General features: G+C 35.7%; 1 protein-coding gene across 1 annotated transcript; it reads left to right on the top strand.

Annotated features, from left to right (window-relative positions):
* Positions 1-6,601: 6,601 nt before the first annotated feature.
* On the top strand, positions 6,602-23,942 carry Rab8b (RAB8B, member RAS oncogene family). Its single transcript, XM_015480572.2, has 8 exons — positions 6,602-6,682; positions 9,504-9,739; positions 13,737-13,797; positions 15,990-16,067; positions 16,981-17,070; positions 18,358-18,423; positions 20,589-20,639; positions 21,398-23,942. Exons 1-8 carry the CDS (start codon positions 6,602-6,604, stop codon positions 21,488-21,490), a joined length of 756 nt encoding a protein of 251 aa, XP_015336058.2. The 3' UTR covers positions 21,491-23,942.
* Positions 23,943-25,628: the final 1,686 nt, after the last annotated feature.

Genomic DNA, 25,628 nt, shown 5'->3' with positions numbered 1-25,628 from the left:
AATTTAATTCAGTAACAAGTAGGAAATTCTAAAACAGTGTAAAGCCGTTCAGCTTTTTCATCAGGAAGTGATAATGTGTATCACTGTTGATTTCTACCATAAATGGAGGTTTTATTTACAATTTTCTACTCATAGACTAGAAGAATCAAAGAAATCTTAAAAAACTTCTAGTCCTTCTTGGTACATCAGGTGTCTTTTTTAAGGGAAGTTATATTTGCAGACAACTTGTTAGTCCACCTTAAAAAAATTTTCTCCATTTCCTCCTCTATTGAATTTAAATACACCAATAGACATATTTGACTGCCAGTAGTCATTTCACACTTGTTAAAATGTTATCTAAAGTTACATGTAATGTGTTTTTCCTTTCTAACTTTAGACTTTATCATTTTCAAACTAAAAAACAGACCATACATTTTAATATAAACAAACAAAAAATTAAACAATCTAAGTATGTGCAACAAAATTGATATTTGGTAAAAACAACTTTCAAACTTTCAGAATGTATATTTACAAAAAGAACACTGTCTTAACCTCCTCTTTCAATCTAATTTTATTTATTTATTTTTATTTATATATGACAGTGGAATACATTACAATTCTTATTACACATATAGAGCACAATTTTTCATATCTCCAGTTGTATACAAAGTATATTCATAACAATTCGTGTCTTTATACCTGTACTTTGGATAATAATTATCATCACATTCCACCATCATTAATAACCCCATGCCCCCTCCCTTTCCCTCCAACCCCTCTGCTCTATCTAGTGTTTGTCTATTCCTCCCATGCTCCCTCTCCCTACCCCACTATGAATCAGCCTCCTTATATCAAAGAAAACATTTGGCATTTGGTGTTTTGGGATTGGCTAACTTTATTTAGCATTATGTCTAATTTTATTTTTATTCTTACACACTTTCTCTGAGTTTTTTTTTTTTATTTTGTAAAAAAAAAACAGTTTAAAGCTTCAGTCTATGACTCATTTTTTAATACTTTGGTAATCCATTTTTCTAATTTGAGATTTCAACTAATTATCTTAAAGTCAGCTACCCTAAAATTTCATTATTCTCCTTGTTTAAAATAACACACACACACAAACACAAAAAAAAGCAAAATATATCAGAGATAATTCCCAAACTGTCAAGATGTATCTATAATGTGTCTTCATTGTTAATAATAAAAATCTTGAGTAAGGAAGTGAATGTAGCATTTCTTTAAAGTGAATTTCAGTATCTGGGAAACTTTCTGGAATATTTCAGAAATGTAAATAAACAAAACACATAACCCATATTCTGATAGCCTGGGATCACAGATGTTTCCAAATGTTCTTTTGAAACAAAGTACATGTTTCTTTCTTTTAAATTGTAAAAGCAGAGTGTTAAATTTCTGCTTCTTAAAGTGGGTCACAGGGGATTAATAACTCATGTTGAAATATATGCAGTGCTCTTAGTAAACCTGGCCTTGAAATCTTGCATTGCCATAATTCGTGGTAAGGCTGAATGGCCCCCAAATCTGATTCCCCCCACCCCCATGATTCTCATTACTATAACTGAGTTGGACTTTGTACAGAACTTCAGTGGAAACTAGGTGTAGAAGAGCTCAGTTGATGGTTTCTACTGTTTCTCCACACTTGACTTTCCTGGGCAAGCAGCAGACTTTCCCAGTGAACCAAGAGAATCCCAGAAATCTGTGTTGTCCTAAGCCACAGTACCCACAGGGCAAAATACATCAAGTCACAGCTTGTGTCGAAGGTCAGGAGAGCTGGCTAGCCTGAGTGAGTTCCCAAGGCCAAGAGAAATACTCTTTCCCACACTCTAGCAATGGTATCTATCCTTTTACACATTCACAAACCCAGGGGCAACCTCTCTGTTCTTTTTGGGTTGGGAGAAGGTTATGTTATTTACATCTGTTGACTAATTTGACTTTAGTGTAGAACAGTTTTGTCTGTCTGTTGCTTCTCCATGTTAAGTGGTTTTTAATATGTAAAGTGAAAAAGCAGAGTTCTGCTCATTCAAGCTCCTTTTTCCTGTGAGTTCTGTCATCGGTGGGTTTGGGCCAGGTTCAAAGTTTCCTTCTCTCTATTCTGCTAGCTAGGCCCTTCCCTCCAGCTGCCTTCAGCTGTACCACTGGTTTCTGAGAATTACCTGATAAGCAGTTCTCTGGGTAAGTGCTTGCCCCATTCCCTCACTAAGCCTCATTGCCAGCTCTCCTGGCCTGTGGGTCACCCCGAAAATGCAGACCTCAAGAACCACTTTGCCTCCTTCTCAGAGGTACAGGGCAGAGCTCCCCTCCCCCTCCTCCCACCTCAAAGGGAAGGAGTGATGGGTTTTCCTCCTTCTGTCATTGAATAGAAAGTAAGAACTTTGTCTCTCCAACCCCTATCTCCTGATAAAGTGCAACTTCCAACATAGTCACTCACCACCCCCACACAGGTCCTCTTTATGTATTGAACTAGGGTAATAGTGCCTGCTTTTCTCTCCCTTAATCTTCTAAGCCACCTTTTATCACTAAAGTTTGGATTGATATTTCTACTACCATTAATGTATGTATGCCTCCATTGGCCAGTTTTCCAGATAACTTATATTTGCTTTAAAAAAAACACTTGAAAAACATCAGGCATATAAAAGTATAGCTAATACAAAACACTCCCCAAACACTCCCACCATTTGATTTTAGAAATAATAAATTATAGATAGAACCAAAGTTCCTGTGAAACCTCCTCATCTTTTTCTCTCCAGAGTTATCCTTAACTTATTAATAGTCATTCTTGTACACGTCTTATATTTCAATTACATATCTATATCTATATCTCTCTATATAAATGATCCTACTCTAATTACATATGGCATATATATGTACATGGAAATATAAAAATGATACAGACTTTGCTTTTGTCACTTTTTATATTTTTACGAAATGTTTGTATATATCTATCTGTTTTTTTTTCACTTAACATTATGTTTTTGTTTTTGTTTTTAATTCAGCCATGTTGATAGATGAGGCTTTTGTTCATTACCCCACTCTTTATATACTCTTTATATACAAGGTACTCTCCTATTGGTCGACAATTTAGTTGTTACCAATGTTTTCCTATGACCTTTAAAGAACAGGCATCCCCAGCAAGACATGGACATTCTTGTTTGTGTCTCTTTGGGAAACTGTGATCTTTAAATGCCAAAATTTTATTGTAACCCCTTTTTGTACCAGTATTTGTGAATCTGAGTAAATTGCCACATCTATCTGAGCCTCAGTTTTCTTAGCCACAAAAAAGACTACATTAGACTAAACAATCTCTAAGGTACTTTCCAGGCCTTTAATTCTATGATTCTCTTTCATATTTTCTTTCCAGCCTTATTTACATAAATAATATATAATGGTTTTGAGCAACCAGTTAGTGTAAAAATCAATTCAGATAAAATAAAAATCTTTTAGTGCCGGGTTTAGTGATGCACACCTGTAATCCCAATGGCTCGGGAGGCTGAGGCAGAAGGATTGAGAGTTCAAAGCCAGCCTCAGCAACTTAGCAAGGCCCTAAGCAACTCAATGAGACCCTGTCTATAAATAACATACAGAAAAGGGCTGGGGATGTGGCTCAGTGGTGAGCACCCCTGGGTTCAATCCCCAGGTATCAAAAAAGAAAAATGAAAAACTATTTTTTTAAAGAGTGAATGTATGTGTTTTTTAATTCATAATGAAAACGGGTTTGGGAATGTTTTCTTACAATTTGGATTCCTGTGTTATTGAATAGATAAATATTACTGAGGAAACTAAGTCTGCTTTAAATCACCAAAAAATTAATGTTGGGCATATTTGAGCAACATAGAAACTGCTTTGGAATCTTGTTTCCTGACTTGGATGTTGACTTGTATTGCCAGCTGGGTTGGCTGCACGTGGCTTGGTGGGTCACAGATTGCTCCATGAGTCAGGATGACTCAAGGCTATCATTTTAAACACGAATTATTGTGTTATATGCTGCCAAAAAATTGTGATCTTTCAAGGGGTATAGAAATGTGAAGAGCTTTTTGACCCTAAATATAATCCTTTCAGAAGCAATGTTTCTTTTTAAGGTTATCATTTTGAACATGAATTATTGTGTTATGTGCTGCCAAAAAATTGTGATCTTTCAAGGGGTATAGAAATGTGAAGAGCTTTTTGAGAGCCCTAAATATAATCCTTTCAGCAGCAATGTTTCTTTTTAAGGTTATATACTCCTTAAAAATAAATTGTAACCTCACTACCAAGACAAGCTGTGGTTCGTGCTACTCTCTGCGTGAGAGTCACCTACTTTTCAGTTTCTAATCATTCAGGGTGGGGAGACAAGCAGGCAGGCTAGAGGACTCTCCTGGCTGTAGCACAAGATGTCATGCATCTGCTTGGGTTCTTCATCATCTTTTTTTTTTTTCTTATTATTTTCTGATTCTTGACTGACACTAGACAAAATTATCCTCAGAGAAATACTACAGTTTATTGCTAAATGTAATAACATTCATGACAGAGTCGAAGTGAAAACTGTTATGATTTGTTCATTTCATATAGCTGTGAATATAAAATTTTATTAATTAGATTTGAGTAATATTATAGGTTGATGCCAGCTGCCTTTCCATTCTTGCTGTTTTTAGCAGACTTTTGGATTGGGGGAATGACAGCTCCAGGGATAGGCCTTGATTAATCCAAATTTAGCAATAGATTTAGATTAATCCAATCTTGGTAACTCCCTGTGGCAGTGATTGGTTCAGGAATTCAGCTTTTACCCCACAGAACGTGGTATTCCCAAGGTTAACATCCAGAAATGAGAGTTGAAGGAAAAATCATTTGAGGCTTTGGGGAAAAATATTCTCACTTTTAGGAGAGAGGCCCAGGAAAATAATCTCTTTTCTTCTTAGTATTGTTGTTGTGGTCAGGAACTGCTATCAGTAAGAGAATAAAATTGATACTGCTAGGAGGACAGAGCCTAAGAGAGGCACAGAAAAATGAGCCAAAACTATTAGATTACACCCTGAACCCCAATTCACCACTTAGCTTGTTATATGAGTCAGCAATTTACCTCAAGCTAGTTTGATTTGGGGTTCCTGTTATTCACAGCTAAAAGCATCCTAATTGATATAATTTTACTGTTTATTATTCTTTTAACCCCTAGAGTAGCCTCAGAAAATTGCCTTTCTTTAAATATTAAACTTAATGTTTGAATAATAATTATAGTGTATCCTTATTTTCTTCTTAGAACAAGATTTCTCAGCATTCTAACTTGTTACTTTAATATATTAAGAAAACTGTATTTCCAAGGTTGTTTTAGCCATCTTCACACTTAGTAGTATTTAACCTTCATTTAAGTATGTATTTAACCTTTAAATGTCTACTATATACATGTTTCTGTGTTAAACTTAACTTTCTAAGAGAATATGGCTGAGGGGCTGAGGTTGTGGCTCAGGAAGAGCGCTTGCCTAGCATGCATGAGGCACTGGGTTTGATCCTCAGCACCACATAAAAAAATAAAATAAAATAAAGGTATTTTGTCCACCTACAACTAAAAAATAAATGTTAAAAAAATATAGAGAGAGAATATGGCCTTACTTAATTTGAGAGAAATTGAAGAGCAATATGTTAACAAACCTCACTAACACAGGATTAAATCACTGTAAAAGCCAGGTATTGAGGCAGGGATGGACATGGCTGAGTGAAGAGCTGAGGAGAGAAGGGAGAGAACAGCATAGGTGGAGTGACATCCTTAGGCTACAAAGTAAAGTGATCACTCAAGAAGAGGAAAGGAAGTATGGAGCTCACTGAGAAACCAAAGGCCTAAATTAAAGATTTGATGATGCAGTGCAGGAAAACAGTGCGAGTGGGAAAGGTTGAAATTGCCAGGCTCAGGAAGTTAAATCTCACCTTCTTAATTCACCTTCTTTAATGTGTACTGACTCTACTACAGAGATTATTGAAAGTTACTCTGGCAGAGGCATGTAGGTGAATTAGACCAGGAAGAGGTTGGCACAGTGTTCTTGGAAGCCATTACCAATAATCCACATACGAAGTGACAAGAGCTATAGGATAATAGAATCTGAATTCTACATGGAATTTTAGAGTTCCCAGAGCTGTTCACACACATCTAATTTATCTAATTAGATCCTCTTATCCCTTTTTATGGATGGGGATACAGAGGTATAAAGCAGTTAAATAATCTGTCCCCAAATTGTCAGTGATGGGGACCTAACCTATAATCTAAGCCTTTTGACTTTCCAGTTCAATGCTTTTCAATAATCTTAATATGTTCCATTTTTAGTGAAATTCCTTCATTGTGAAAATGGTACCTCTTTTAGGTTCCTGTTTGCTTTCTTCCATATTTGCTAACTTGACTTGTGCTCGACAGCACTTGTTTGTCGACTAGATCTTGAAAGCAGCATAAATAAAAAAATCTAAATGCCATAGTTCACACTTACAAATATTAAAGCTCTGACTAGTGTAAAGATAGTTAAATATTACCATCTTTTAGAAATTCCTCAAATAACAGAAAGGCAATACTTTTAACAAATATAAAAGTAAATAAGTAAAATAGGTCAGGAGAAAATTTCTGAAATGGAGAGTGAGACTTTAAGGGAACCTCAAAATGACTTCATTGAATGAAGGTAGTAAAGTAGTTGCCTTTGATTCCTCAACTATGGGCAAATCAACCTTGAACGACCTGGAAGTACCATTTTAATAAGTCAGAATAAGGTAAGTGTTAATCTGAACATACTTTTTTTTCTTTTTCCTCCAGCACTGGGGATTGAACAACCCAGAGCTTTGCACATGCTAGGCAAGCACTCTATCAGTGAGTTACATACATTTATAGATCTTTTATATTATTTTGAAACAGAGTTCACTAAATTGCCTAAGCTGGCCTTGAACTTGTGATTCTTCTACTCAGCCACCCAAGTAGCTGGAATTACAGGTGTGCACCACCTTGTCTGACTTGAACAGGCATTTTGATTTATATATATAATCTTTTACTTAAAATGTGAATGAGCTATGTTAATGATGAATGTTGGACATTTGTCCTTTAAGTTATTCTTCAGGTATGCTCTAGACATGTTGAAAGTTATGATTTCCTCCTTTCTTGGTGGTTTTGTTAAAAGAAAAACTTTAGACAAATTAAACTTAATGGAGTTTAATTGAGTAAAGAGCAGGTGATGAATTTGGCGACTCCTAGAACCAGGGACAGGTTCATTGAGACTGGGACTACAAAAGGGAAGTGACATACAGAAAACAGAAGCAAGGTACAGAGATAGCATGATGGATTAAAACTTGGCATTTGCCTTAATGAAACCTGATTTGACTAAAGCTTGGCTGCTATGATTGCCTAAGACTCAATTTGTTACAAAGCAAAATCCTAAGTTAGGTTTTTCAGTTTGTTTAGTACTGAATTAGGTTGCAGTTTCAGATACAAGGACTACTAGAAAGGAGGCTTTTTCAGGCCAAATTTAGTTTGATTTAAGAAGGTTAAAAAAAACACATATCATGGACTGGGGCTGTAGCTCAGTGGTAGAGTGCTTGCCCTGAACGTATGATGCACTGGGTTCGATCCTCAGCACCACATAAAAATAAATAAAGATATTGTAACTCTCTACAACTAAAAAAAAAAAATTTTAAAAATACTTATGCTTTAAGAAAAAACATATCATAAAATTTGCACTTGGCAGTTTTTAAGTGTACAGTTAAATGGTGTTAAGAAACATTTATTTGAGTGCCTCCCATGTGTTGAGCACTGTTCTTGTTGCCACCAAAAGGAGGTAAGGGTAGAGGAGGGTCTCTAAGAGGGTCTTTTATTACACCAGATTTGGAGGTATGTAAAAAAAGATGAATCACAATAAAAATCATTGCTTATTCAGTCTGAAATTAGTGATGGTAACAATAAATTCTGTGGGATTCTAGCAATAACATTTATGCTGTGGAAGTAAATTTTTGTCACCACCGCTGATACTGCAGTACTGAGGGAGGTACCTTAGAAGTAATGTGAACCATGTAACCTGGGGATATTGGGTATCGGATTGTATTTGTTAGTCCATGGTTATCAGTGAGGGGAATGAATGATTAAGAGGCGACTTTTTAGATTAGCCTGAGTGTGATTTTTGTCTTTGTCAGGATTTACAAGAGTACCTAAAAAGGCTCTCTAAGGGAAAAGTACCACTAAGAGAAGAAGTGGGGGGAATCCGATTGGTTTAAGCCTGTGGTATTTAAAGCTGGAGATGAGAAGCAGCCTCTTTGAGTATTTTCAGTCTCTAGATTAAGGAACATACCTATTGAAGGCCCTCACCTCAAATGCAGTTAGTGTTCAAAATAATCTAGAAGACACATCATTTACATGTTTGTTTGTTTGTTTTTTTCAAAATGTCTTAGAAACCACTGTGCAGAATGCAAAAGAATAGAAAAATCTAAAACAAAGCTGAGTAGCCAGATGATAAGCATTTAGCAAATTGCTACTGGATTGTATTCACCAGATGATCTGCTCGGAAAGCTAATTCCTAAAATATGACAGAGCATGCTGATAATTGTTAAAGGCTGTGGCTGTGTGGTTTTTTGTAGTAGAAATCCATAAATAAGTTTTGAGCTACCAGAATGAGGGGAAGTATATGAGGGAGGGGTTGAACTTTTGAAGTGTCAGAGCCCCAAAGGACTTTCACATGGCATCTATCAGGCTCTGTTGAGCATTTCATAACTCTGGCTTCAGGTTAAAAATCATCTGGAAAGCTTTAAAAATGCTAGTGCCCAGGTTCCACCCTTAATATGTTAAGACAGAATCTGAGACTACAAAGGGGAAGTGACATACAGAAAACAGAAGCAAGGTACAGAGATAGCTTGATGGATTAAAACTTGGCATTTGCCTTAATGAAACCTGATTTGACTAAAGCTTGGCTGCTATGATTGCCTAAGACTCAATTATTTGTTACAATTATTTGCAATTAGAGAAATGCAAATCAAAACTACTCTTAATATGTTAAGACAGAATCTCAGAATTTGGGGAAGGAGGCAGGCCTAGTTATGAGGTATTTTTTTGTTTGTTTTTCTTTTTTCTTTTTGTGTTTGTTTATTTGTTTAAGTTATGCAAATAATTCTGAAGTTCAGCCAGGGCTAAAAACCATTCTGACTTTTTACTTCTAAGCAGTAATCTATGGGGACGTTTATTAAAATGTATATAAAATGCTTGCCAACTGTATAAAATGCCGGCTTCCCTCCCCTGCCATCAAATAGGCTGTTTTGTTTTGTTTCTTCTTAGTTGCAGGTTCCAAAGAAAGAAATGAAAAAAGATGAAGAGAGACATTTTAGAGAGGTCCCATGGCCTTCTTTAGGAAAGGATGGGGGTTGAGGGGTAAGAAACATTGCTATTAAATGTATTTCAGGAAGTAGAAAATATGGCATGTTCTCTATCTAAATTATGTAACTTTGCAGAATGTGGTCCATTTGTGTCAAAATAATGAGGCATATAATACGTTGCATTTAACATGTGTGGGAATTCTTTGCAGAGTAATTAGCATTCCTTTCTTCAGCCTGTATTCAGAGGAAACATACCATTCACACCCTCTCTGTGCTCACATTTTCCAGTGCGTTGGAGAGCTTTCTTTTCAATAGAAATCTTTGTCCTCTTCCTAATAAGACTTGGATTCGATTTGAAGAAACTTAGCATATCCTTCTTTGTTTTTCTGGCAGGAATTGATTTTAAAATCAGAACGATAGAACTAGATGGAAAGAAAATTAAGCTTCAGATATGGTAAGTACCGGAGGTGGGGGGAAAAAACCACACACACACACACACACACACACAGTTTCTATTTTAATTGGGAATTGAGAGTGGGAATTAAAATGTGAGTTATAATGGTTTAAAGGCATCTTATGATAGCCAAAAGATCTTTTCTTTATTGAACCAAGGGGAGATGGGTAAGTACTTAGCATCCTTCAAAGGTATCTTCAGTAAGAGTGGGAAGGCGAAGCATGATACAGTTAACTCTGATAGCCAGAAGAGATCTGGGAGCTCATTCTTCCCAAGCTCTAATTTTATGCAGGAGGAAACTAAATCCTAAAACATGTATTTTACTTATTCATTGCAGTTATTACAACTATGAAATCAAATAAGGCAAAATGTCAAGTAGTACAAACCCTGAACAAAAAATACAGAGCTAGGCTCTAGCCACAGTGTCTCTAAATCAAGGACTTTGGGCTTATTGCTTCCCTTCTTTATTACCTTTATGTCACTATAATAAAATATCTGAGACAATTAACTTATAAAGAGAAAAGGTTTATTTTGGCTCACAGTTTTGGAGATTGCATTCAAAGATCAGGCAGACCCATTAGTTGCCATCCAGAGGGTACCAGATGGCAGTGTCAGGGAGCACATGGTAAAAAGCAAACCGATCACTTTGTGAGCCAGGAAGCAAGAGCAGGGAAGTGTTCAGGGTCCCACAGTCCCTGTCAAGGGATTCTCCCAATGATGCAAGGACCTCCTACTAGGCCCCACCTCCTACAAAAGGTTTCATTTTATACTATGTTTTTAATAATTTTGTACATGAAACAAAATTTAATGTGTGGAATTTTGCACTTGTATGTTGGCACATATAAGTTTCTTTGTTGTTTTGTTTTTTTGAAATTTGGGATTTCAGATTTTGGAACATTTTGAGTTTCAGGTTTTGAAACACTTCAGACTTCATAACTTCATCCTGTAATACATATCAGCTTTATTTTTACACCTCACACGTCAGATAGAACACTAATCTCTAGGGTATATAAAGAACTCAAAAAGCTAAGCACCAAAAAAACAACCCAATCAGTAAATGGGCCAAGGACCTGAACAGACATTTCTCAGAAGAGGATATACAATCAATCAACAAATTTATGAAAAAGTGTTTATCATCTCTAGCAATTAGTGAAATGCAAATCAAAACTACTCTTAAGATATCATCTTACTCCAGTCAGAATGGCAGCTATTATGAAGACAAACAACAATAAGTGTTGGCGAGGATGTGGGGGAAAAGGCACACTCATACATTGCTGGTGGGACCTCAAATTGGTGTAGCCAATATGGAAAGTAGGATGGAGATTCCTTGGAAAACTGGGAATGGAACCACTATTTGACCCAGCTATCCTTCTCCTCTGTCTATACCCAAAAGACTAAAAACAGCATACTACAGGACACAGCCACATCAATGTTTATAGTAGTACAATTCACAATAGCTAAACTGTAGAACCAACCCAGATGCCCCTCAGTTTTTCTTTTTCTCCTTTGAATCTCCGAACTAGGATAGAACTAGAATATTTTATTGAAGCACACCTCCAGCCCTTCTTTAACTGAGGAGGAGACTAGGGTTTGGAGTGGTTAAGTTAATCTGAGGGGGCATATTGCTGGGTTAGTGATAATGCTGGGACAACCATCCAAATGTCCTGGAGCATGGTGTCAACTTCATGTAGTAGGCTAATCTAGTGGTTCCCAGTATGTTTCATTAGAAAATACTGTGAAGGTTCCCATAGGCTGCCCTTTTCCTCTATTGGTGTTTAGTAAGAAAAAATATTTTAAAGATATAAAAATAATTTTTAAAGAGGGCAATAAAAAGAATTTCTGATTCTGTGGTAGGCAGTCCTGATCATAGCAATAAGGAATGTTTCTCAGAGTCCGTGGGTGATTGGCTAATTAGAACCTAGTATAGAATAGCTACAGTGGTTTAGATGCAGTTTGTCTCCCAGGGATCCATGTGTTGGAAGCTTGTTCCCAAGTGTGACTGGGAGAAAATGTGGAACCTTTAAGATGTGGGTCCTAGGGGGAGGACCTTAGGTTACTTGGGGCATTGCCCACAAAAAGGGAATACTGGTCTCCTGGAGTGAGTTCTCACAAAAGCAATTTGTCAGGAAATCCTGAGCCTGACCCCTGACTCACTCTGTTTTCCTGTCTTGAGATGCACAGTCCCTTCCTCCTGAAGTGTTCCCTTTACTACCATCCTCCATGATATGATGCAGCTAAGGGGACTGTCACTAGAGCTGAAATAGTGTTTTTTGAGCCTCCAAAACTGTGAGCTAAATAAAGCTACCTCACTTGGGCTTGCGCACGTGACCCCCCCCNCTGTAGTGCTAAAGATGAACCCAGGGCCTTATACATGCTAGGCAAGTTCTCTACCACTGAACTATATCCCAAGTCTAATGAATCAGTGAATCTCTTTTTCCTTATGAGATGACCTGCCTTAGGTATTTTGTTATAGTAATACAAAATGAACTAATATAGTAGCCAAAACATCATGGCCCTGAACTATTATTACTCTTAGCAGAAAAATAGTCTCCATTCAGACTTCACAACCTACATTTAGTGTAGCAGGGTTTCTTTTCCATCCTTACTGCAAAGCTGTTTCTAAATTAGTAGTGTATGTAAAGAAAATATGGTTAACCTGCTCAAAAATGCTTGACATCTTTTGCCCCCATGATTTGTTTGCTTTATGCAAAACAAGTGCCCTGAGTATCTAATCAGTGAAAGAATGACAAGATAGGGCTTATCAGGCATTGATGTGAAACTTGGCCCTGTGCTGTACAGCTGAGGCCTAAAATGCTTGAGTCTTATTCAAGCTTTTTTAGTGGCAGAGATGAGTCCCCAGCCTTCCTGAGCCTGTATCCGCTTTTGCAAATGAGGATGATGTAATACTTTCACACATGCTGGGCTGTAATGGGCATCATGTGAGCACAATGTGAAAGTATTTTGTAAGGTATATATAAATGTTAAGGTATTTATTGTTTTTCATTTACTATATTTCCCTTGGTTCTTCATGTATTTCCACAAATGCCTCTTTCTCCCTTCCAATTAAATTGTACAATTTAGTTTGAGTAGCACAGGGAGCAAATTAGTTCTGGCTGTAAGTAGCAAATATGAGAATATTGATTTCACAAATATTAAGAAAATTTGACTTCTTTTATAGGATTACTACTAATAATAACTGTGTGTGTGTGAGTGTGTGTGTGTGTGTGTGTGTGTGTGTGTCTGTCATCTGTCTGTCCCACCATAGTGCTGAGCATTCATTGAACCACAGGACCATGCATATAATAGGCAAGCACTCTACCACCAAGCTATACCCTGGCCCATCAGAATATATTTTAATGGTGTGCCACCAGACAAAAAACAAGAATATGTGAAAGCTTATATAACTTTGAAGTGTTCATGTTTGAAAGTCTTTGAAAACATCATCAAGAATGATGTGTTGAGCTTCAGGCTCCCGTGTAATCATGGACTCCACTGCTGAAAATGTTTTGGGGGAGATCTATTTTATTATGCTCTGCTGAGCAGAATGCACACAGTAGTAAATCTAGTTCAATTGTTTGCTTTGTACAGAAGTCACACGTTCAGTCAAGAAAGGAAAATGCCTTAATCATTAAACACTTATAAGAAGGATTATTGCTACCTCTGAGAGTCTAAGAATTGAAAACTATTCCCTGTTCCCTCCCACATGTGTTTGACTGTGCCAGTTCCTAGCAGGACCTGTGTATTTTTCTGTTGCTGCTTTTATCAGCAGGGTCCAAGGTTTTCCTCCAAGTCATTTGAGCTTCTGACAGGCTCCTGTGGCCGCCACTGCCTCCAACTCACAGATGCACAGTGGGCTCTCTTTGTGTCTCATTCTCCTCTCCCTTGCGACCACTTCACTATGAGAAAACCAGAATTCCATCTCCTCCAGCGTGAGGCCTCTCCTCAGTGATGCTGTGATGACTTTTAAAACTGCTCTCTCTTTTGTTTCAAATTTTAGGGACACAGCAGGTCAGGAAAGATTCCGAACAATCACAACAGCATACTATAGAGGAGCCATGGTAAGTGTGTTTTAGGGTTTTATAACTCTTGAGGTGAAAGTAAAACATGAATATTCATTTACTCTTATTATATGAGTCAAGCTGGAATCAGTGAGAGAAAATAATTTTTTTAAATGTGAAAACAAGATATTTTAAAAGGTTTTCGGGTGATATGTTAGGTTTAATAACTATATTTTGCCATTGGTCTTCATAATAATCAGGCAATTAGCTTGTAGATATTCTAGAACTCTTCTGCATTCTGAGGTGTTCATATATTTTTGAGATTTTTTTCCCTTTTATTAATACCTCATGACAATCTCAGTAGACCACAGGCCCCATGACTTAGTGTCTATTTCTTGACCCCTTTGTCACTCAGCCCTGCTGCCATCATCCCTTATCTCTCACAACCTCCTCCCCCCAATCCCCTGCTTATGGCTCATTTCTCTGGTGTCTCCTTGACCAACATTTTACCAGCTGGTCAGGAAGTAATTGAATGATCCAAGACTCTTTGAGACTTAGAATCTGGTGAATCTTTACTGCCAGGTCTTTCTTTGCTATATTCTGGCCTTATCCATGTTATCATAACTTCATCACTTGGTTATTTTCCACTCTAAAATGCCTCATCTCTTCAGTGCGTTTATATTGCTTGACTCTGGGCAAGTCATGTGTGGTGCTGGGAATACAGTGGTGAATAAGGCAACTGAGAAGCAAAGGTGTACTGAACCATGCCTAGAATCTCAGGCCCAAATCAGGGCTTTATCTCTGGCTTTTAGGCCTAAGCCAGAGGCTAGAGGTATAGTTAAGTGATAGAATGCTGGGTCTAACCCCCCCACACCCTCCACACCCCCAAAAAACAGCTAAGTAAATGAATTATGCCCAAACCGAGCCCAAGTTGAAGCCTTGAATTATGATGAAATTCAATACGCTTAGAGTCTTTGAAGGTTGAACAGTTGAGCTCATAGAGCCCAACAAAAGATTCAGGAGGGGACTGAAACAATCTGATATTTTACTTAGTTTAGTTTTTGGTGACTGAAGGAGATAATGTAATGACTGATGTCTAGACATTGTTACCTAAGGAACTTCTAGCCCTGTCTACATCTTTGGCCTCATCTTGTGCCCTATTCTCAGTACATCTATGCATTGTTGCCCAGCTGTCTTTCTTTCCCTCCAGTGGGCTCTGGGCCTTCCATTCCAGTGAGATATTTTTATTTCTGCTATTTGCCCCAGGTATCCATGGGCTTCCTGTCTTCACCCTATCCCTAACCCCTTGTTCCTAGTGTAAGTCTATTCAGTCCTCAGACCTTGGCTTTAATGTCATTTTATCAGAGAATCTCTAACTATTCCAGCTTTTCATCCAGCTTAAGATTACATCCCTGTCATGTGAGCTTAGAGCTCCTCATGCTTCTTCATAGCAGCTATCAAAATTATAATTAATTGTATAATTATTGGTTCATTGTCTGTTTTCTTTGCTAGCCATCCCCAAGAGGAAGGGAACTTGACTATCTTATTCATTGCTATTAGCACCTAGTATTATTATATTAGGCATATAGTGGATGCTCACTAAATATTTGTTGAATGGTGAGCAAATCTAGCATGTAGAATCAAAAAGTGGTCTGAGGATATAGATTATGGACTTGTTAACTTGCAAATGTTAGATGAACCTTTTAGAAATACCAGATGTGGGATCTTTAACAATGTGATGACAGGGCCTTTCATTACACCTGCATAACAAATGCATTATATTTTAAGTGTCGATAATTTACTTAGAATAAATGATGACATTTTGATCAACCTATATAAAAAATGTAAAGCAGTGTAGTCTCATTCTTAGTGGAGAACTAAGAAGCAAGATGATTTCTACTTGGAATGGAAGTGATTACCTCCTCCTTTCAATTTACCTTTGTTTTAACTTAAACTTGCCTCAGTTCCAGTTGGTGCTGATTGTTATCATGTGAGGTCAGGTAGAAGAGGTGTATTACCTTTACCACAATCACTAATTTATTAAAGGTTAACAATGAAGATAAAGAGTATTTATTTACAAGGTGAAGCAATGGAAGAATTTATTTTTCTCTGTACTTTTCAAATACATTATGAATCCCTTTTTAAAGAAAAAAGGAAAAAAAGGTTTCTGGAGGGTAGGAGTACATTGACATTATATACTATAACTTTAAATATATGAAGTACTATATAAAAACCTTTGTTTCCTCTTATAGGGAATTATGCTGGTGTATGACATCACAAATGAAAAATCCTTTGACAACATTAAAAACTGGATAAGAAACATTGAAGAGGTATGTATGGAAAGAGAATGATGAAATTGGAGAGGAGTCCTGGTGAGTGCTTACTATATAAGGCCCTCTCTGTCTCTCTCTGAGGCAGCCAGGCTGCTGAGAGAGATGTAGGGCATAGGAAGGCTAGTCCTTCTCTCTGCACTCCATGAAGATCTCTGGTGCTGCCAGTCTGACTGCTGTGGGTTGTAGACAGAGGAGCAATTTCACAGAATTTTAAACTTGGGCCAGATCTTGGAAATAATTTTATCCTAGTCCCCATTTTATTCATATAGAAACTGAGGCCAGAAGGAAGTGACTCGCCAGTGTTTGCACAGCCTTTAAAAAGGAGAATCAGAATTAGGACATCTAATTCCCAGTTTTATCAATTCTACCTGCTGTGTGACTAGCTAAACTATATTTTTACTCTAGCAACTTTTCCCCTTCATTTTCTCCATGTTAAATGAAGGTATTTAAAATTTCGCTTAATTCCAGAATACTTTGACATTTCAGAAATCGTACTCTGAAATAACTTTGTACACATTTATATTAATCCACATAAATTTATTTTTTAAATAGTTCGGAATCCAAAATATTTCTCCACTGGATCACTATCATGTTTTTCTGTCTTGCTTGGTCCCCCCTCCCCGCGCTTACCGCCCACTCCCACCCCATGTCTTTATGTACAAAAAGCCATGAGAATGATGACTGGGAACCTATGGGGAAGGAGTTTATATAGGCTCTGCAAGGCTCTAAGCTGTAGCATTCCCCTCCTCCCATCTTTAACTCTTCTCTGAATCAGGCCTTGTGTTGAATGAAAGATTATTTGTCTTATTATTAAATACATTGATGTGTTTCTGACAGGTTAGGATTTTCCTGTTGAATAGCTGTGATTTTTCTCAGGCTGTTTTTATAGTGTACTATTTTCTTCTTGCAGCATGCCTCTTCAGATGTTGAAAGAATGATCCTTGGTAACAAATGTGATATGAATGACAAAAGACAAGTGTCAAAAGAGAGAGGGGAGAAGGTAAATTTGAATTGAATAAAAGTTGGAATATACTTACATTAAGTCTTCATTTTCTTAATATTATTTAATTATTGATCTAAGTTTTTAAAATATGTGTTTTAATTCTTTAGAATGGAGTCAGCAACAAAGAGATGTAATCCATACTTGAATGGTGTGAATTAGTATTCGGATCCAACTCCTTATACTGTGTCATCATGACTCATTCCTAAAGAATTTGCTAGTGTTTTCTGGGAGATACAAATTGATCCTTTTTAAGATTTTCTGCAGCTTAGAGTTCAGGCTGTTTCTTCCAGATCTGTGTGAAAAACCCAGTTTTGAAGTTAAAACAATTTGGAGGGGAAAAAAAAAAAAAGGATAAGTAGAGTTTCAATAATCATTTTCCAGTTTATTTTCTAAGAATATTCTATCATACACTGGATTTAGGCCATTATGAATAAACTTTTTGTAACTGCTCAAGCTACAGATATGTCATTTGTAGGCTTTTCTGTTTAGTGTCCTATAAAGCAAAAATTTATATTTTGTAGCTTTTTAATTCTATGGCATTTTCTAAATTAACTTAAGAGGTTTCCCTTTTTGAATCCTGGAATTTTGCTTTATCCTTTTTCTTCAGGGATACATGCAAAATGCATTTAGTTTTTTAATCTGACTGCACACTTTTCCCCTAAAAACATTCACTTAATTTTAGTGTGGTAAATGAACTGGGGAACTCTTTGAGAGTAGATGGAAGTATGGAAGAATTCACAATTCTTCTAAATCAATAGTATAAACCAGTTCATTTAAAAATAATTAAAAGTGACTTGGAGGGCTGGGGCTGGGGCTTAGTAGTAGTGCACTTGCCTGACATGTGTGAGGCATTGGGTTTGATCCTCAGCACCACATATAAATAAACAGAGAGAGAGAGAGAGAGAGAAAGGTCTATCAACAACTTAAAAAATAATTTTAAAAAAAGTGATTTGGAGAATTGTACCTTTGTAGAAAACATAAAGGATAAATGAATCCCAAGTTAAATGGTAGGAGTGGGAATTCATCTCATAATTTTTCTTGTCTGTACCAAAAGTTCAGTAGAACAAAGAGAAGTACTGGCATTGCGTTTTAAATGAAAGTTATGCCACATTTACTATTAAGTTAAATTATTAAATTTCAAATGAAATAGAAGAAAGCAAAGAAATTTGAGAACAACAGGAGTTCTGTAATTGATAACCTATTTTGGGGACTTTGAAAAACCTATAAAATATAAATATGTTCAAGTCACTTTCACTGGATTTAAGGTTTCTGTTTGCCTTTCAGTTAGCAATTGACTATGGGATTAAATTCTTGGAGACCAGTGCAAAATCCAGTACAAATGTAGAAGAGGTAAGAAGAAAATGTTTGGTAATGGCACCAATGCTTTATGTGCCCACATTCAAGTGATTGATTCTCAAAGTCTTGATGTTTTCTGACCAAGTGAAAAAGCCTTTTGTGAGCATATCTCCATATTGTGCACTGTGACTTTCACATGGAATTTGGGTGGCTGAATTTCTAACATCCAGACCTCACATAGATTTTTTTTTTTTTTTTAAGATTGTCAATTAAAATTTACCAAATAGGAAATAGAAGTTTAGTTTAAGTTCAGTGTAATCCTTTGGGAAGCTGGAAATTCTGGACTAGCAGGCCAAGAGGTGTCTTTTGCTCATGTGTCATCATTCATGTCACCTTGTAGTAGCCTGTAGCAGACAAGTTAAATTACTTTCATGTCTGTATTATCCCAAGAGAGAATAAAACTGCTATTTTATTGAACAGATTCCCTTTTTGTACACAGTGAAGTAGGTTAAGCACAATACATTGTAATATTATGACTTAGATAGAAATAAGATAGTTTGTCAGAGAGTAGCTTTAATGAATTTTTATTAAGTTAGCTGTTGAAGAAAATCACATCTTTTAAAGTCTTCTAAGAATAGGTTTTCTTTACCAAGGGCAGAATTACCAATATTTGTTTAAAAAAATTTTTTGGAACTGATCATAAAAATAATACATGTAATATGTGTTAATAAATAATTCACTTAATACTGATGTTTGGCCTCCTCAACATTTAATTTCTTAGGTTATTCACTGTCATAACATGAAGGGTAAAACTCAAGACTTAAGTGACTTTATTTGCCAGTGGACACTGATCAGAACATTTTCTTTGTTTTAAATAACTGACACTCATCTTTTCAGGTTGGCTAATGGGTATTGGGAAACAGGAAGTCTCTACTGATTTATTTATACAAGCATAGTTAAGCAGAAAAATGCTTCCTTCTGCTTGCCACAAAAGGATTTCCCTCTACAAGAAAGAGGGCAGTCTCTTACTTTAGCTCAGCATGAATGGTAGAAACAGAAAAGCTTGCTCACTGTGATGGCCCTGTAGGATCACTCACACAGGATGATCTCTGTACCCTGGCTTAATGAAGCAGGCCTGGTCTCTTTTAGTGCTTGCACCCTGATCACAGCTATGGCTTAGAGGGAGCATTGAGTTATGGAAGTATAGAATGAAGAGTTGCTTAAGCTGCTTATTCAAGCCAGGTGTTCTAGAGAAGTTAGCAATTTCCCCAAAGCTTTAAATTAGTGTGGTTAGCCTCATAAAAACTAAGATGAGGCCTGGAGCGTAGCTCAGTGGCAGAGCTCTTGACTAGCAACTGTGAAGCCCTGGGTTCAATCCTTAGCACCACATATCAAAATAAAGGCACGCTGTCCATCTACAACTATTAAAAAAAAAAAAAAAAAAAAAAAAACTAAGATGAGCTTTCTTAGAAACTTACTTATATGTAACCATTGTGACATTGAGATACTGATCATGAGTATCACTAGTAGTTTTGTTTAATTGGATTGCAAATAATACTTTTCCTAAACAGTTTTTGGGGATCAGGAGTGGCTGGAAACAATGAGGCTGACATAGCAGTGCGTTTAGCAGGGGAACAATTGAAGAAACTGTAGGAGTTCTTGACTGCAGAAACAAAAAGTGATGACAGGCTTAAAAAATACTTGGTATGGGTCAATAGATAATATAAAGTGATAAGACACAGAAGATTGTACATACTGTTAACAGTCAGAAATTAGAGATAGAGATTTTTGCAAAGATAGATATTAGAGCTAGAGTACTACATAATTATTCATTCACTCATTAAACAATAATTGCATCTCCTTAGACCAGGCACTGTGACCTGCTCTGGGGAAGGTGGGGGTGCTGCTATCTTTCTTTTTCACTTTGCACATCAGCACATCTGCCTTGTTCTTGATGTACTGAGGAAGCTATTCATAACTTGTATCAGATCTTACATGCAAAAAAATATTTAATGAATGAATGAAAGACAGTTTGAAATGTTTATGATATAATTGTAAAGAACATGGAACATTAATGTGCATACTATGATTACAATTATGCTCTTTTCTCAAAAACTCTAAAGTAATATATTTATAATGAAATACTTTTCAAAAATTCCATTTCTATTTTGAAACATATTATGAATATATAATAATGAAATTTTTTGTTTTACCTTTAGGCATTTTTTACACTTGCACGAGATATAATGACAAAACTCAACAGAAAAATGGTTTGTATCACTTATAATTTCTATTTCTATTATGTGGATTTTTTAATTTGGCATTTGATGATAAGTTTGAGCATGATTATAACATATTCACATTAAGCTCACTTTTTCCTGACTCACATATTCATCTGGTTGGACTTTGATTTCTTTCCATTTCTTTAGGATACTTATTCCTGCACTGAAGCTGTCTTTAATTGAATTTTAATTGGAATAATGAAAATACTAATGGCACAAATTATATTTTTCCCATAAAATTATCTAGTTCACCTTCATGTGACAGATATTTATATGATTTTGATGTTTGCTTAAATTTGAAACTATCTCAGTGATTAATCATTAGGAAAGCCTTGAAAGTTTGTTTTAACCATTCCTGACTCTAATTGTACACCTTATATTACCAGCTGTTCTTACATCTAACAGGATTTTCTACACTAGAATCTGAATATTGTTTCTATCACTATCCTTGAAATGTTATACTCCATTGGTTATAATTTCTTTGAATTGGAAATTTGACTTTCCTACCTAATATATTATTAAAATAGAAGTGCTATCCCAAGAACATTTTTCTCTTTTTATTCACCATTTCCAAAGAAAAGGATGACACTGGAGCTTAACTAGTTCCCTTTCTAATTCAGATAGTAGAGTACACATTTCACTAGAATGTACATTTCACATAGTATGGTTTATTTTTATTTTTAAGTAATTGGGGGTAAAAACATGAAACTTTCATTTCCTTGGTAACTTTGTCTTCTGTTTTTTAGAATGACAGCAATTCATCAGGGGCAGGTGGGCCAGTGAAAATAACAGAAAACCGATCCAAGAAGACCAGTTTCTTCCGTTGTTCGCTGCTTTGATGAACTCTTTCTTTTTGAGAGACTGCAGCATACCTAGAAGGCCCTTTCCTGCTTTTCTGAAAGCACAGGTCACCCGGCCTCAGAGTCACACTGCCTGGCTGCTGCTGAGAGCACCCACTGAACTTAGACCTCCCAACACAGAATGCCAAGTGGATCCAGCCTCGTGGCCTAGCAAAAGAATAGGCTCCTTTTTATCATACATGGAAGCAATGAAGTGGAGACACATGCAGGACCTTGCTGGTTTTTTCTTTCTTTTATTGCCTGTTGCAAAAGCTGCTATCTTTCTTTTTCACTTTGCACATCAGTATTAGCCTTTTCTTATTACTGTACACCTTAGACTCATACTTGCACACTTTTGTGGCATGAAGTTCAAGACAAATTTGGGGTTGTTTAAAAGACGACAGAATATTAAGCAGAGGTTGACAGACTAAAATTAAAGGACACTTGGTCTGGTTCATAGGGCCAAATATTGTATTGGTAGCATTTGTTTAAGGGCTTTGATTTGTGATTTTCTTAAATAAGAATCATTAAATTATGATCAAATTTATTTTAGAAAGTCATAAAAATGCCTACTTGTTCAGCAGCAGCCACAGTAGCTTTCTTCAGATTGTTAAGATCTTTGTTTCATTCTTGATCTTTTTGCCAGAGTCTGGATAGCTGAATGAATCACTTTTTAAATTCATTACCTCTGCCTGATCTTATGGAAACTGCATTTGGAAATCACCATAATCTCATTTTTCCTGGGGTTTGTATTTGCTGTTCTTTCCCATGTTGGACTTATTGTAATTACTTAGTTATCTAAAACTAGTAACAAATTTGACCATTGTTGTCTGATTCTATTTGTGAACTTCTTGAGCTGAGATTTTACATAGGGAGAGAAATGCATAATTTAGGGTTTTATTTTAGCATCTAACTGTGGTTGTGTCACATCAGAATATATATAATATAATTTTTCTTAGGTTTGCCCCTTAGCTTACTAGTTAATACCAAATTTCTACCATAATCCCTGTCTGCAAGATTAACTTAGATTTAGATTATAGTTGGCAGAAAGCATACCTGTAGGGAGAGAGAAGAACTTGTCAATAGAAATTTAAGAGATAGTTCTTAGTAATGGTGACAATAATGATTTTTGGTTCTATTTTGGGGTTTTTAAAAAGTTAAAAGTAATTACACTTAGTGCATCATCTCAGAAAAATTTTGCCTTTTCATTAAGAGAAAATATGATGAAGGCTTCACTTTTAAAACAGTTGTTGAAGGTGTAGAACCCAGCTCCATCTGTTTAGGTTCATTGTTATAGAACTTGGTCTAGTTATTTGGACCAAAGCCAACCAAAAGCTTAGTTGCCTTTCTCACCAAACACTGGTACTGGTATTCCTTTTGTAGATGTAGCCATCACATAAGATGGTTTTTAATGTTAACTTATGTGCCAAATTCAGATCATAATGTCATTGTTGCTTTTGTAGCCTTCAGTGTCTTAACACAGGAAGGGATAATAAAGAGGTGACTATGGAATTGAATTCTGTTAATAACTGTTCTTCCTGTTATGCCTATAAAGGCTGCTATAATGCTAGGTAGTTAAGAATGGAAACTGGAAATGGAAATGGATTGGATTGTTTGTTACCACAGAGAATTCTGATTCAAATTAAGATATGTCATTTCTGTGCTTAGACCAGTCAGCCTTTATTCCATGTTTGAAAACTTAGAAATAATTCAGTGGCTTCAAATATGCCAGAGCAATTTTTGGTGATATTCTAAACTTACTGTTGACAAATATCAGCCTCCTTAGTTGTTTTGTTTGTTTGTTAATAGTTACCTGTTAGTGTCCCAGTATAATCAATAAGTCTATGATTGCAAGTTGATTGTAAGTCTACCATCTTCAAATTTAGATACATTTTTAAAAAGAAAAAACAATTTCTTAGAAGCATCTTATATTTACTAATTTTCTGAATAAAAGATATTCAAGCAGTTAAGCTTTCTGGATGGTAACAAAATAATTTCTAAAAGGCAAGTGCTATGACACCATGAATGAATGTAATTCTCTTAGTTTTTTACCTCTGACTATTTGGTGTCTTAACACTTTGGTTTCTATCTCAGGGGTTGTCTGCAAACCAAAACTGACATATTCTGTGGTTAGCTTTTATTATTATTTTTTAACAGAATGCTTTGCTTTTGTTGTATTTCTTCATTCTTATTTTGTCTTCTCTGGGTTAATAACTAGTCTCCATGAACTTCCTTTTGAAAGAGCCTGTAAAAGTTAGATGAGCCTATTAGTGCTCTTTGAAGTAGCAGCAAACTGGGAGTATATGCTCTGTTATATAAAAATAAATTGTCCTTGCTATTTTCTTACATTTAGCTTTGCTAAATTGTATATAATTTGAGCTAAGACCATAGGAAACTCACTTTCTGCATGGTAAAATGACCCAATAAATGTTCCACTTTGCTTAATAATGTACATATAGTGCATTATTTTTTCTATTTGTAGATGAATTTAGTAACAGATAATTGTCTGTTCCCTGCTGAAACTGAAGAAATCTAGGGGGTTTTTGTTTGTTTGTTTGTTTTTGTTTTGTGAACATATTTGTGGTCTTAAGATAAGGTACATAAAGATTTTTGCAGCAGTATTAGTGGTTCAGTGGCTGCACTTTATTATCAATGTGCTAAGTTTGACAATGATTGGACTAGAAGACCTTTTCAAATAGAGTCTGAGGGCATCAGACAATGAAAATATGCTGTAACTAAGTAGCATGTAAATCAGTTGATTGTAAAATGTTTCACTGGGAACTTATTTTAGCTATATTTTACTTCCAACAAATTATGATAAAATAATCTACCTGTGCATTGGTTAGTAGGTGCTGCAGGGTTTCTTACTATTTACATGAACATTTTTGTGCAGTCTTTGTTATAAAATTTCAGAAGACTTTACTCTTTTCTTTGAAGGACTATTTTTTAATTATACCTCATTTAGCTAACTAGAATTCTAATACCCAGTAGAGAAATGGTGACCCAGCCTTTAAGCATCCAACTTTAGATGACATGTTTTGCTTTGTTTTGAGCTGAAGGTATTCCTAGAAAAAGTAGATGATAGCTTAGTTTAGAATAGAACATACATGTCATATCCAATAATGTTAAAAAAAGTATTATCACCCTGTGTCCATTAATAAATTTAGCCGTGCAATATAGATACATTTTTGCAAAAATTTCTAAGTAAGAATTTTTAACTCCATTTTACCAGTTCTGAATGCTGAGAATCTGTATTAAGGCTTATAAGGTTTTCTTATGATCAAGAAGTGATATATTTTAAGCAGGCCCTCTTTTCAAGTGTATGACTTAGATTCCTTTATAAATTTAGTTTTAATCTTTAAAGATGAGCTTCTAAGCCTAAAAATCTTAAGCCACATTTCATTATGTTGGTTTACTTATCTCAAATTTTGAGCACTTGTTTCTGCAATCAGGTTTTTTAGATTTTTTTTTTTAACATAAAAGACAATCCTTTTTCCTTCTCGTTATATCCAGGGGTGGAGAGGAATGTCTAAAAATGAAATCCCTAATATAGTGGGACCTAGAAAGATAAGGTATGCTAATAAAATTTAAAATTCTAGCAAAATTTTACAGTAAGATTAGTCTTTTTTTAAGACTAGTAAAATTATTAGGGGTCAAGTTCACTATGAAAAAGATTGAAATAAAGTATACAGAAATGAAAATTAGCAAACAGTTACTTTAGGGATATTTTTAGATTTTTGCTTCATTTATTGAAATGTGTGTGCTGTATGCAATTGCATTTCTTATTGCCAAGAACTGATAGAACTTCTTCTTTCATTTTCTTACCTTTTTTTAAAAATGTGAATTTAATCATGATAGTTCATTCCTATGGCCTTACAGATGGTTTTATTTTGTTTGCAGTTGATGCTGCAGTCTTTTGAAAAAATACCATAAACTGTTTGACTAAAATCATGCCCTTAATGGGATCTATTTTTTTCATAGAATTATCCTACTGTATATGTTTAAACATATTTTAATTTTGCTCCAATGGCTTAATGTGGAAAAGCTCCTGAAGATAAAGTAGACCTGTCATGTGGTTAATCTTGTTTAAGCCAATTCATTAACTGTGTACTGATACTGATGCTGTGTATGTGTGTGT

Source organism: Marmota marmota, unplaced genomic scaffold (assembly GCF_001458135.2).
Source record: "Marmota marmota marmota unplaced genomic scaffold, marMar, whole genome shotgun sequence".
NCBI classification, from domain to species: Eukaryota; Metazoa; Chordata; class Mammalia; order Rodentia; family Sciuridae; genus Marmota; species Marmota marmota.
Note: the sequence above shows the minus strand (reverse complement) of the source record. Positions and strands in the feature narration are given on the sequence as shown.

Bases quoted from the DNA above. Each gene is read 5' to 3' on its own strand.
- Rab8b (XM_015480572.2), top strand. From the start codon at position 6,602: ATGACTTCATTGAATGAAGGTAGTAAAGTAGTTGCCTTTGATTCCTCA. The intron at 16,068-16,980 runs GTATGTATGGAA...TTCTTCTTGCAG, and splicing joins GGATAAGAAACATTGAAGAG to CATGCCTCTTCAGATGTTGA. The intron at 20,640-21,397 runs GTTTGTATCACT...TCTGTTTTTTAG, and splicing joins CAAAACTCAACAGAAAAATG to AATGACAGCAATTCATCAGG.